The sequence below is a fragment of the Grus americana genome, chromosome 5, assembly GCF_028858705.1.
Source record: "Grus americana isolate bGruAme1 chromosome 5, bGruAme1.mat, whole genome shotgun sequence".
Lineage (NCBI taxonomy): Eukaryota > Metazoa > Chordata > Aves > Gruiformes > Gruidae > Grus > Grus americana.
Window position 1 is genome coordinate 53,388,328 of NC_072856.1, and position 13,724 is coordinate 53,402,051.

The following is a 13,724-nucleotide window of genomic DNA, read 5'->3' on the forward strand; positions in this document are numbered from 1 at the left end:
CTACAGCTGTATTTTAGTCTAATTTTTGCTCAGAAAATGGAATTCTGGCAGGAGGCTGAGGTATGCCTGCACTGTATGAAAGAAGAGCAAAGGAAGATTCACCAGGGAAACGAAGTCCAAGCCTGACTGGAGAAGCACCGAAAGTTTCATGCATTTCAGGTTGCAGTTACAGAGGAATTCTCAACAGAAAAATCAGCAGGGAAGCTGGAGTCTTAAATTCATTAACAATCCAGTTCCCAAGTGTTCTTGGGAATGATAGCAAAAATTTATAGCGGCTGCTCCAGCAAACTAACAGGACGGTCTGTCAGCTTGTAAAATGATCCAAGCTAAGGCCTGCATGAAAAATCTTGCTGCATTTTTAAAGTGCTGGTCACCCAAGATTTCAGCCATAGCCATTCTGCGTGTCTAGATTTACATTTTACTTCAGGGCCTTCAGGTCTCAGAGACACTGCAGCAACACACTGTAGGTTTCAGGAGCAGCTGGGAAACCTGGACTGATGACCACGTTGTTAATAAAGGAAGCCACGCATTAGGACAGCCAGCAGCTAGGGCTGGATTCTCAAAACTAAGCTGTGGTAAGCAGGAAGGCAGGAAGCACAAATGGAAAAGAATTAAAACAGGACTCAACTCGCCTAAATTTAGAGGAAGCTAGGCTCACAGGGAATGCACTCCTTCCAGGAATACACAACCATTTTAACTCCAATTGCCTTACGGGAAGGCAGAGAGTTCCACCAGCCCTGTTCTTCCCACAGCTCCAGCCATGTTACCACAACTGAACATGCCTAGAAACTGTTTGTATTTGCTATTCCCTTCTCCTCAAGGAAAGGAACCAGCTGGCCTTCACTCCTACTTCTGCTTCATCTGCAGCACAAAATCATTTCTCACCTGCACCACATACATGCTGGAAGAGAAACATGGTGGCGTGGAAACATCACTGAATGTGACCTCCCACCAAAGGAGAGGCTGAAGGAGATTCTTTGCAGACAGAGCTGACTAGAGACTACAAACTGCTAGAAGCAACTAGATGATAGAAGCTAGAAACTGCTAGAAATAACTTCCACGTCAAGAGGTTAAAGTCATATTTAACTTCATTTCAGACAAATCTGAAAATATAATGGTGTAATTAAACATGGGGGAGAGGTGGGGGAAAGGAAGTGGTTTGGGCATAGGTCTCATTCTGCCTACTACAGGATCAGAAAGCACCAGGCAAACCACCATGGGGGGACTGGAAGCAGGAGGATAACACTGCAAAAGTTTTTTAACTCACCTCATGAGAATTGGTTCCATGGGCCACTCTAGTTTTACAAACTGGGTAAATAAAAAAGAAAAAACAATGCACCACTGAAACAGGACACACAAACCCCTTATAAATCCATTCCCACCCACATATGCAAACACTGCAGTTCACCAGACCAAGGCATTGGACTGTACTGGATACCAGTGACAGTCTCTGCTTGAACAGTGTCCTCAATTATTGCAAAGCTTGGCTTGCTCCAAGCCCTACTCTCAACTCCTCCCTGTAACTAAGGTGCAAGCAGAGGTCATTATTAGGACTGGACAGAGGTGCAAAGCATCAGCTAATAAGTTAGTACCAGTACTGGTATTACCATCCTGCCTACTCAGAGGGCATCTTCACAAGTATGTGATTTTGCCTGAGGCTGGAGCTACTTTACAGGTGCCACAAAACACCACTGTCCTGAAAACAAGGGAGCTGGGACACAGTGGAAACCAACTCCTCCTACCTCCCTGTTTCTGGGGAATAGCAGGAAACCAAATGGGTTGAACCAAACCAAGATACAACATATTTTTCACAGGCAACCATAGAGGGGGACAAAAAAACTAGGAAGAGCCCAGTAATAGTTCTTTCTCCTTCAGATTTGTTATCTGCTCTGTATTATCCTGGTTCTCACCTCCATCCTAAACCAGTAAGAGGAAAGAAACAACATGCTCCTGCTATTATGAAACCAGAGAAGAGCTGAAGATCCTGGGACCCACATGATGACTACAGCCGATGCTATTTATATGTTAAGCAGATGAAATGAAAACTTGCAAGTAGTGAGGGGGTGGATAGGACAAGACTTCTCTGGGGGTTGTTGGAAGAGTCAAATTGCCAGCAAGAGGACAGGCAGCTATGAAAGGCAGATGTCCTGCATGAGTCCAAAATAAGTTGGTAACTTGAAATTTTGGAAAGTGGTATATGATGTCTCACAGATACATGCTCTGGAGAACAGGAGTGTTTTTAAGGGAAAAAAGAGAGGAGACAGAAAAATCATTCCCACAATACCATGTTGTATTAATTTTCAGTGTTATTTTTTAATTTTATCATCCTTTAGAGGGGCTGATTCAGGCCTGCTGAATATATGGGCTATGCTACTGAGCCCTAGCCAACCTGCCTCAAGAGGACAATGTGCACGCATGAGGAAAGGGGGTAAAAGCCATTCAGCGGGCTTTAAATTACTGCTTTACAATGTAGCTTCAGGAGACCTGCCTCATTTGGGAGAGCAAAACATGCTTCTTCCACACAACTCTACCTCTGAACGTTACAAATGAGGCAAGCACCAAGGGAACAAGCACCAACTAACCGATTGGGCCAACTTTATACTGTAAGGAATCAAATAAAGGAACGAATTAAAGCAGAAAACCCCGCAATGAAACTTGCTACAAAGCACAAATGAGATCATAGCAGCTGTTTGAGGCTGTGGGCCCTTTGGAGCCTGCTATCTATGGTAATTTTTACACTCTTTCTACCCTCTAAGATTATATTTGTAGACTGGACCATGGAAGGGGAGAGGTGGGTGAAAAAAGGGGGCAGTCAGCAAGGGAGTGATTTTCTCAAGAAAAATAATGAAGGCAGCTGGCAGGAGAAACTTCCTGCACAAATTCAGGGCAAGAGGCTAACGTTGTTAGAACTATTAGCGCTTCCCAGGAGTGCATGTTTACTGTAGCGAGGTGTTTAAAGTAAGGAACATCAATAAAAGGCAAAGTAAAAGCTGATAGGGAGGGGTTTTGTTCCACATTCCAAGCAGACTGCTTCAGAGCATTTGTTTCAGGAAGGTTTTAACATCTCTGACACTTTGGCAATGAAACCCACATTCCTACAGTGTCGTCTAGTCTTCGGGGCTGCATGTGCAATATTCAGAACCTACTAGAAGCACCAAGGAAAAGCCCATGTACATACTGAATGGGAATGCCAGTCCATTCTTCTCTATGAGCTGCAAGGTATCTTCTCCACAGGCACTTGTCAGCTCCATAAAGGGTGGTGAACAGATCCTCTCATCTGCAAGACAAAAAAAGACTCAAATGGAGATGAGGGGTTTAGCTTCTCAGATGCATCATTATCAGCTCTCTCTATACTATCAGCTTCTTGATAGTCAGTTTTACTTTGACAGTTGATATTAAAGCATCAGAAAGATTATCAGACAGGCCCGAATTTGGGTTTCTGGAAACATTTCAGAAGATGAAAGGCCCAATTTTCAGACAATCTAAATGGAAACATGAAGCCCATATTTTCACAGTTAGGCAGCAAAAACGATCACCCGCTTAGGAATATGTAGCTGCACAAGACTTAGCCAGTGAGGTGAAAAGCAATTGGAATCTTAGCTCTTAACGTTATGCCTTCAGGCATGATTTTCTAAAGCATTTTACAAAAACCTGAATGATAGGCAAGCGTGGCTGGAGTAGGCAGTAGCACGAAGCCATTGTTACTGTAGGGCCCCCCAGGAAGCAGATTCCAGAGTGGATTTACTTCAGCCAAGGTGCCAGTCATGTAATAGATCCCACTGTTCATTGAGACCTCTCTGCCATGAAAGCAGTGCTCATTTGGTCTGGCAAAGCCAGTCAGAGCACCACTGAGACACCATGGCAAGACTGTTCAGTGGACTTTGGTAAAAGAGAAAAAACATGGGAACCATCATAAAATTTAACAGAGTAGGTCTGCTCCAGGGTGTTTCTGCTGACCTTGTGTTTGTTCACACAGGGTTGTGGGAAGGCTGGAGTCAAAACCCAGCCCTCTTAGTGACTCAGTAGGTTGAACTGCTCTAAGATTCATGTCCTGTTCACTGTAGGAGAACTTTGATTCTCCTAGGAATGCAGCAGGACACAAAGTACTTGAGCATAAATCCCCACCGCTCAAGAGGACTGGGTTGCAATGTCAAGTGCAAAGAGAACCTTGGCTTCAGCCATGACTCTGGGACAGATCAGTGGGCCCTAAGACTTTCAGGCAAAAGCTATGGACACATTGACAATGTCAAAGCAAGAACTTCACCCAAGTAAAAGCAACTATCCAACCTAACTCGTCAGTGAGCACAGTCTTAAAAGTACTGCCTCCATGGAGTTTTAGCTCTGGCCAGGTTAACTTTGGAGTCACAAATGAGTTACAACTCGAGTTAGCTGCGCACTACTGAACTGCAGTCCAGAACGGGTCTGCCAAAACTCACTTTTAAGACTAATTTCAAGAGAAACAGCGTGACACTTTCCTTCAAGAAGCAACTGGAGACCAGCACAAATGATGGGAGCAACTCTACCTGGTAAACTCAAGTCACAGGTTTATATCAACCAGGAATTTGTCTTGAAAATAAGCAAAATGTGACTGTTATTACCATCCACATCTATCCCAGCAAGCACAGAGAATCCAAAGAGGTGGAGGCTGCGCTGTGCAGATGGTGCAGAAACTAAAAAAGTACATGTAAACTAAAATCCCAGTAAAACTACCTATACTGTTTTACATCAGCATGGAACTACACCATACAATGACAGCCATACATCCAGAAACCACTTAATAAGCATTGTTTAGATCAATGCTTTTCACTTCATTATAAGTATATGTTTATGCATGTTCCCTCACATAGAAGAGAACATTGAAATGCTGAAAATAACAGAGGCGCAAAACTCTCTATATTTTGTTATACAATATCTCAATACATGCTTCAATGCTCTAAGAATATCTGAGAACTCTGGCCATTAGCAATACTGCCGCTACAAGAAGTTTTCTGTGAAGAGACTATTTTCATACATCCTAAAAGAAGCAGAAAGATTGATGCTTTGAGGTCAACCTCTACAAAGCTAAACAAAACATCCCAGACTTCAAAGCTTTCAGTTTGCTGCTATGAAAACAGAAAGCGGCATCCAAAAGTGACAGGTACTGTAATATTTACAAGCCTTTGCCAGAGCAAAAGTTCCTTAGTTGGATGAATTTAAGGAATCAGATTTAGTTTACAGATACTTGGGAACAACTCTGGCTTGGCAGCTCTCCCACCCATATGCTTAAGGCTCACAAATAACTTTGCCTTCAGAGTGCAGATGCAGAGGGATGTATGGTTCCACCTCACTTCCCTCTATTTCTCTCCCATGCAAACAGGGACAGGACACAGGGAGGATTCAGCGTTCCTGCCAATTACATGACACTTGCATGGGGAGATGAAGGAAGGGGCAAACACTAATTTCTTTGACTTTGTACTTAGAAAAGACCACCTGGATCAACAAAAATTAGCAGAGAAGACTCTTAGCATCTCAAAGTGCTCCTACTGACGTTGCACAACGCCGGCACTTTCTCCACCAAGAAGGCAATTCTAGCCCACTGAAGCCTCTAAAACAGACCATTAATTCACAGCCAGACCAGAGGACAAACAACCTTCACTCAATACAAGATTCCAGTATGGCCTACAGCTAAAAAGCTGCTGCTCTGAGTTTAACTGCACACACTGCAATTCTGAAGGTAGCTGTAGGTTTCAAAACAAGTTCTCCAGCTGCCAGTGATGATCCTCTCCTCCTTCCCAGGGTGCCAAACACCTGCTGGAGCTTTCTCTCATCACCGAGCTCCTGCTATCAGAGTGTCAGCAGTCTCAGCGCACCTTCTCTGCACTGAGGTCCAGGGCAGACCTAATTCAATGGTTGAGGGTCAATCTCATACCGTTTTACACCAGCATGGAACTATGCCATACAATCCACAAAGTGCAAACGAACAGCCAGTGGTACATTGAACCCTCCCCTCTCCTCCTGCCTGGGTAAGCTGCTTCAGCAGGATCTTGCTGAGTTGTGGTCAGGCGCTGGACCCTTGGCCACTGTTACTGCTTCTTCGCAAACCAGTAGTGACCAGTCACCATGGGAAACCATTGTCAAAAAGGAATACAATATATACACAAACAAATAAACATAACAGTCTAGAGGTGAGAATGGGTGACGTGAGTCTGGCCCTACTGCTGACCCTTCATACTGACACTACAGCCTAACCCTCCAATCTAAAACCAAGCAATATTCTCATTTGCATCAGAGAGCCCTAGTGAGGATAAAGCACTTCTATAAGAGCAGTCTGAGAACTATTAAAGTATGAGGCCGCAGCTATTGCATGCCTCCCATGGAGCTGCATTAGGCGTGCACCACCAGCAGAAGTGACTCTGTATCTGTGTCAGGATGCAGAGCTGATAGAGCCCAGAACCAGCACAAGGAGCCAACGCTGTTGCTCTTCTACCATCGGTACTCAGCTCTGAGCTGTGCGTTGGGATGCTGACTGGAAGAGACTTCCAAAAGAGCAAGTTTGGAAAAGACTCTACCTCATCTTCCATCCTAGGCTATGTACAAGTGCCTTTAGTTCCCACGTGATTATTACAAATGCAATTTCTATGCTTTCCACTTTGGATCTGAAACTAAAACTCAGGCAATTCCTGGCTCCCTTTGGGTACATACATTGAATCACATGATAAACAGATTACCGTGATTATTAACCCTATCTTCATGCAGCCTTTACTGGACCGAAGATATCAGCAGGAAAAATCTCTCCATAAATCAAGTACTGCTGTGATATAAGAGGCTGTACATGGCTGTACATTTTTATAGGGCACACTTAGAGAGTGGTATTTGTTTATTTTTCCAAGTGCCTGGTAGTCTCTCAGAGACCTGCCTTTGAAATACAGCCAGAACTCCAGGTGGACCATGTCAGGTCCAGAACTGCCAACTTAACAGCAACTCTTCAGGTCATGGGAGGGTTCAGCTCTCACTTCAGACAAGTACCAAAAGCATCTGTAGCATTTTTGTTGTTAGAAGCAACACATCGTAATTAAATTTAAAAGTCAAAATGCTGTCACTGTGTTCCTCCCTTGTCTTTGTCCTCATTTTTATTGTATGCCTTGACACAAACTTTGTGGTGTCTGCTTTCTATATTTTCCTTAAATTATTCTCCCTTTTCTTCAAGATTATCTTGGAGCTCCCTCTCTTCTCTTTTTTACTTTCTGCATTTTTTCTCATCCCCATCCCCATTTCTTCTCTATGCCAGTCTTTTTTTCAACTGTCATTTCTGTTCTTCCACTGCTACCTACACTTTATCCCTCCATCACCTTTGAACAGAGATCACGGCTAGGATCACACTCACTGCAAGCGCAGAGAAAGAGGGGGACCTCTGAAGACAGCAGGGAAGCTGGCACTAACAGGTTGTGGGTCACAGGCAGCAATCGCCTCCCTCGGTACAGCGTTGGGGCAGTCAGCTCTGGCACGTCTGGGGTGAGCTTTGTTGCTCTCATGGAGCAACAACGTTATTATGAAGGTGGAAAACACGACTGATGAAGGCCAGTTTGCAGGATGAGTAACACAGCTAACCAACAAGGGAGAGGTGGAAGAGTACTTAAACCTTGGTGTTGGTGCCAAGGAGGGGATTATTCCGGATGAAGTTCAACAATAGCGACAGGAGCAATGGGATGTGAAGATGGGAAAGATGCAGACTAAATACTGGCTCGGGAAAAAGTTTTCTGGCAGTGAGAATTGGCGGAAATCTTTATGCTTGGGGCTTGCTTTAGTAAGAGATGTTGAGCAGTGCTCCTCTACCCAGTGCCCGTGCACCACTGGTGGCCTGCAGGCAGATTGCCAAACAGTTACAGGATACCAAAACCCCCAAAAGGAAGAAGGCACAAGAAACCCAACACTGAACACACACTCCCACACCGCAGGTAGGCAAAATAGATAGGGGAAAAATAAGAATAAGCTGTTCCCAGCTGAACCAAATCTTATGTGATAGTAAATGGAAACCACTGTGACAGGGCTGCACAAGACAGTCTACCCCTGGGCGGTTTTCAGTGAAGGCAGGTAGTCCTTGCACTATAAGAAGTACTGACACAGAGGGCAGATCTGGATCATTGAGGGGAAAAAAACCACCATAAGAATAGATGAACCATAAAATAGTTTCCTATTCACATTTCTTTGGTCCTTACGATTTTGGAGAGATAAGACAAAAAATAATAAATCACAGACCCAATGCTCTGCAACTGCATTTCTTTGTCTTCAGAAAAGGATTTTAAAAATGGAGTTCATGGTCAGAGATTTTCTGTGAGGACAGCTCAGAACCTGTGGCTAGAAAAAAAAAACCCTGAGGACACCACTGCCTATTAAACTTCAGATTTACAGTCTCAACATGTCTCCTTACCTAGTAATTCACCATCCTTCACTACCTAATCTAGGGATTAGGAAGCAGAGCAGACAGGCTGAAGAACGAGGATTTATTCCCAATACCACCAACCTCTTGCCACGAGACCATGACCAAATCACCAAACATGTCCTATCTCTACATTCCCATTTGCAAAGTGGGGAGAAGGCTTCGCCTCCCCTTGGCGAGGGGGGGTTTATGGAACTGGTTTAAGGAGAGCTTCAGGAAACAGACTTTTTGATGCTACTAGGGTCATTACAAGAGCTGAACAAACTACCTGTTTGAAGCTTCAGTCTGAGCATCAGCAACCCAAATCCTGAGACCGTTATTGGAAAAACATAAAATAAAAGGTGTGTTTACTCAAGATTTTCCTGGCTTCCGACCAGGCTCAGTACTGTCTCATTAGCAGCATCTTCTTCTCTACACATAGAAGGTAACAGGAGCACCAAATGAGGGCATGCTGAGGAGAATGGAATGGTAAAAGAAGTTGGTACAGTGAATTTCTGGAACAGCTGGAGCGAAGACGCAGTTTGTCAAAGGACCACAAGAGGAGACCTGGAGCCCCCTGGGCGTGCAACAGACTTGGCCCAAAGCACGTGAGTATGTGAGACCCTAATTCTACTTAGCAACGACAAATGGAGCACAGCTTGTGCCAGGGTTGCTTTCTGTGGCTGGAAAGGCTGCCAGGATTATTTCTGAAGAAACAGGGTGCACGACCTCCATACCACACAATGCTCTATGCAGAGAAACAACAAAGCTGCTCCTGAAAAGTGCTGGTCTCTTCTGTAAATACCCATTAAGATAAGGACAAAAACATCCGTGTCAAAATCAGGACTGGCTCAGGTCAGTCATCATCCGACGCTCATGGAGCAAATGTTAAGCCTTAAGCTATCTGAAAGATTTACAGCTGACCGTATCAAACTCCCAACTTCCTACTTTGTTGAGAAAAGCCACTTCTTAATAGAATAGTTGGCTCTGTGATTTGAAAATGGTTAAGCCCCTTTAAAAATAAATATATTTTCAGTAAACTGCTTCCACCAGCTAGCACTGCTGCACTCTGCTCCTCAGGGGATAGAGAGGATGTACAGCCAGGGCAACGTCTTTTTCTCCTAATACAATAAGGGAAGGAAATCTGAACATCCAGCTCATCCCTGTCTCCTAAGTTCATTTTCAAACAAAAAAACAACCAACCACACAGAGAAGATGTCAGGTTCTTTTTTTAGCATGCAGCTGAACCTTATCGTGAAGGTATCTTAATTTAAATCACTACATGACTGGGTTTTTTTGCCCTTCAGAATCCCTTTAATCACTGTAATCTTATCATAGCTTTGGACTGTCACTTCTGCTAAGGTCAAAACTTGGTACATCAAGGAGTCAGCCAAGCTAAGCCAACCCACAACTTCACAGCAGTCCAGACTCCACCATCTGGAAGAACGCCTTCCTCACTCCTTCCTCTAGTAGATAATTTTCCAGTTGAAGCTTCATAAACCCCACAACTTTATTCATAAACTCCACAACTTTACAGAATGTTCGATCAGGTTTATTCTAGCACTTGTGAGCTGTATTAAAAACACTCTCAAGTTGTTTTCCCTTCCCCTCAGACATGTGTGTGCATGAGGAATATTGGCAAAACAGATTTAGTTCAAATGTATGTTGATCTGTACTCATCACTGACAATTCAACCCATAACTGAATACCCATGTGTCTGCATCTTACTTTTAAGTCTGTGGGGGAAAATTTCCAGTTCTCATAATAAAGCGTCTGTATTTAGGGACCATTTGGCAGCACATTCCAAAGACACAAGAGGGCAGAGCAGACTCAGCTTTGAGGGCACAATTTTAACCTTTCCCTACCTTGACGCGCAAGGAATTGTGCAGTGAATATTTATGTTAAATAGAACATCTGCAGAGCAACAGTCTTCAATTCTAATAAAGTAGTGATTTTGAAGCATCTGGACGGCGAGTGAGGAAATCTCACAATTGAATATATATATATAAAAAACCTATTAAAAAATGCTCAAGAACTCACCATTCCCATGCAATTTAAGAGTGCTAATTATGTTTTTGAACATAATGAATTCAGCTTACATTGGAGAGAAATGATAAAAGATAAAGAAGAAATAAAGGCAAAAGTCAAAGTAAAGCCAACCTGATGGAGTTTTGTCCCCCAGCCGAACTCTTCTTCAGAAACAACCATTTCACAAAGCTATGGTCTGTACAGGATCCTCCCTTACCTTTTAGATCTAGACTTTCATCTTATGCTCGCTTTCGCCAGCGAGCAGAATGCTCCTTTCTGGTTCCCAAGAAAGGAATTCACCTCATCTCTTGGGTGCTCTGGTTCAAAGAGGCAGGTTTTGCAAACAAGCATTCAGCTGACTTGTGGTGATGGAGCCTCACAGGTACCTGGCAGTAGAGGACTACAGCTACAGACATGCCTTCAGTTAAAATAGACCTGGGGTGAAACACGTTCCTTTACACAGCCCGATAAAGCGAGCTCGTGGCAATGTAACAAGTTAAGAGATGAAAGATTATCTCATTCAGGTGACAGAGTAAAGGCTGGGAGATGTGTGTTCCTCATCAAATAGCCTCATTTTTCAATAGGTAGGAGCAGTTACCCACCACTTTGCAAATACAAGGGACAGGAAGCTTTGCAGTTGAATTTAAAATAACAAGCACAACTCCAATTATTAAAACACATGACTTTAGGTGTTTGAAAAAATGCAGCATTTTGGCTGTGTTTATACACTTACTGTACACAAAACCTAAAGCCTATTTCCTGCAGTTTGACAGGATTACCCAAGAGACTGGACTACCTACCAACTTCAATTCATCCTCCTCCACTGTTTTTCAGGTTTCTCAGTAGCATCACGTGCAAAGGCTCTCAGGGAGGCACTGGCGCACCTGACCACAGAAAAAGGAGGCAAACAGACCAACTTTCCAGGAGGAGGAAACAAACCTTCGGGTGCTGCTTAGACTCTGTGTAACGAAGACTCTTAGGCAAAACTCTCTGATAAGTAATGATGAAGGGTGGAGAAAACCTGCTAGAACGTCTTTTGTTGAAATAGTAACATATTTTCCTTAGAGCACTGAAGCTGTACCACAACTTGGGGAATCATTTTACAGGCTGGAGTGTTTCCAGCATTACAGGAAGAATGAAATCCATTTTCCTCATCAAGGAAAAAAATGAAAGGGATTGTTTGGCAAGCTCAAAGAAGACTTTATCTGCATTTTTACCCCAGTAATGTTCTACTCAAAACCCTGGCACTGAAAGTATTGATATCTATGAAACCCCAAAGGCATTTCCGGAAAAGAGACAATGCAAAATCTGCTCTGCGTGTCTGCTCTATATTAAAATGCAAACGTCAGGTTCAGTGTGAATACCTGAGCCCTGATTAACACCAACTCAACTATCTCTAAACAGTCATTTATATCTGCCATTTCATATGCTTACCCATCTATGTAGGATACAGAAATGATAGACAGAATTGCCATTCTGAAGCAAAAGGAGTCTCTGATTTTAGCACTCTTAGCAACACGGACTACCCTAGTACACAGAATGATAAATGAGTCTCAGAACTAAGAGCCAGTGTCCAAATACGACTCCATCCTCTGAAATACAAAAGGTATCTAATGGTCCAAATGCAGCTTATTTCACATTTCCTCTCTCAAATACTGAGCTAAGAAACTACTTAGACTAGCACAAAACAATTTCCAAGCTAAATTCCCACCTGCAAGCTACACACCTCCAGAACTGAAGCTGGTGGGATGCTGGTTTGCATCCCCCTGGCCGAGATGGTGGGTGATACCAATGGATAGTGGTCTGCACTTCCCTCTGTAAACACACATGGCTTGATAATGGCCAGGGAGCACCAGATTTGGTGCGAATATATTGTTATACACTTTGTGTTGGAGCTTGAAGGAAAGGTGTGAGCACCAGGGCCCTCATGCTTGAACAGATAATGTAGCACCGAGGTTCCTCATGAGAAATTCACAGCAGAGCACCAGTTTGCTCCATGCAGCGGATTGCTAATCACACCCAGGAATCTAAGGTGAACCTTGAAGGCCCAATGCTGAACTCCTTACTGATTTTATTTGCATGTAACTCTACTGACTTGAGTTACTTCCTCTCGGTTGAAGAATCAGTCTCTCCATGTCTTACACAGAATACACTGCCTAATAAAAAAGAAAAACACCAGTGAGTATATTTATGGCAGGGGGCATGATGACAGACATGACACAGGCAGCTTTTTCTTGTCTGTGACAGAGTTCATCACTCATTAGAGTACCCAGAAAAGTAGAGTCCACTGAAGCTCTTTATAGCTCTAATCTAAGAGGGTTGATGGCCCTTAACCAGATCAGTTTAATGAGCTTTTGGAAGCTAAATCCTGGGAGAGACTACACAATGCATGTCCCACGCCTTCAGTAAATACCACTTTCAATCTATATATGCTGGGTCAGAAGCAAAGCAGCAGCCCACAAGGAGTGTGAAATAGTGACAAAACTCCCTCCAAGGTAGACAGGCATCTCAGGGAAATGCTGGAAGGGGCTCTGACAGTATAGGCTGACGCCCAGATGAAGTCTCCATAGCAAGACTCCTGCGGCAGGTTTTTTTTTATTAAGAAACAGTTTGTATTTTCAAATGAAGATCTTAAAGAAGACTGTAGACAATCCTGAAACACTTAGGAACAATGTAACTGTGAAATATTGGTTCTGGCCTTGAAGGATTCTGCTTTGCACTTCTTTGCGATGGCTTAACTGGAGTATAGCACACCAACCAAGCCTGCTGCCCACTACAGGGACTGGTGTGATTTGATGATTTTTCTGCAGTGGGGCGGATAGGGCCCACTCCGAAACCAAGGAGAAGAAATAACTTCTGAGACAAACAAGCTATGTGTATTTTAAACACTAGAGAGAAAACAAGCAAAGACCTATCTATGTGGGAAAGCTTTGTCAGTGTACATTTTTCTGTTATAATTATGTTAGTACAACTACAGCAAAGGAATGCACGCACACCACTTTTTTTACATTGGATTAATTTCTTCTGTTAAAATGTCTTCAAACAGCCCTGTACTTTTTTCTTCCTAAACAACTGCAAAATACTCTGAGTAGATATTGCAGGGAACAGCATTCCCACACTGGATCCCAGATGATCCACCTGTGAGAAGCTATTGGGAGGCAAGGGCCAGTAGTCCTTACCCACTACCCCAAAGCTGTGTTGTTTTAGGGAGCTGACACTATTTCCACACTGCTGACGCGCTGCAAGGAGGAAATCCTGTGCACCAGGATTCCGGCCGGCACCATGAAGAAAAGGCACTGGC

General features: G+C 43.5%; 1 protein-coding gene across 11 annotated transcripts in view; it reads right to left on the reverse strand.

Annotated features, from left to right (window-relative positions):
* ITPK1 (inositol-tetrakisphosphate 1-kinase) overlaps positions 1-13,724 on the reverse strand; it is a 153,977-nt gene that overhangs the window by 19,196 nt on the left and 121,057 nt on the right. For all 11 annotated transcript variants that reach the window (XM_054825802.1, XM_054825808.1, XM_054825803.1 and 8 more), the window contains 2 exons: positions 3,179-3,277; positions 1,268-1,308 (listed from right to left, as the gene is read on the reverse strand). In XM_054825802.1, the coding sequence (XP_054681777.1) occupies positions 1,268-1,308; positions 3,179-3,277 (140 nt within the window). The remainder of the gene's footprint in view (positions 1-1,267; positions 1,309-3,178; positions 3,278-13,724) is intronic.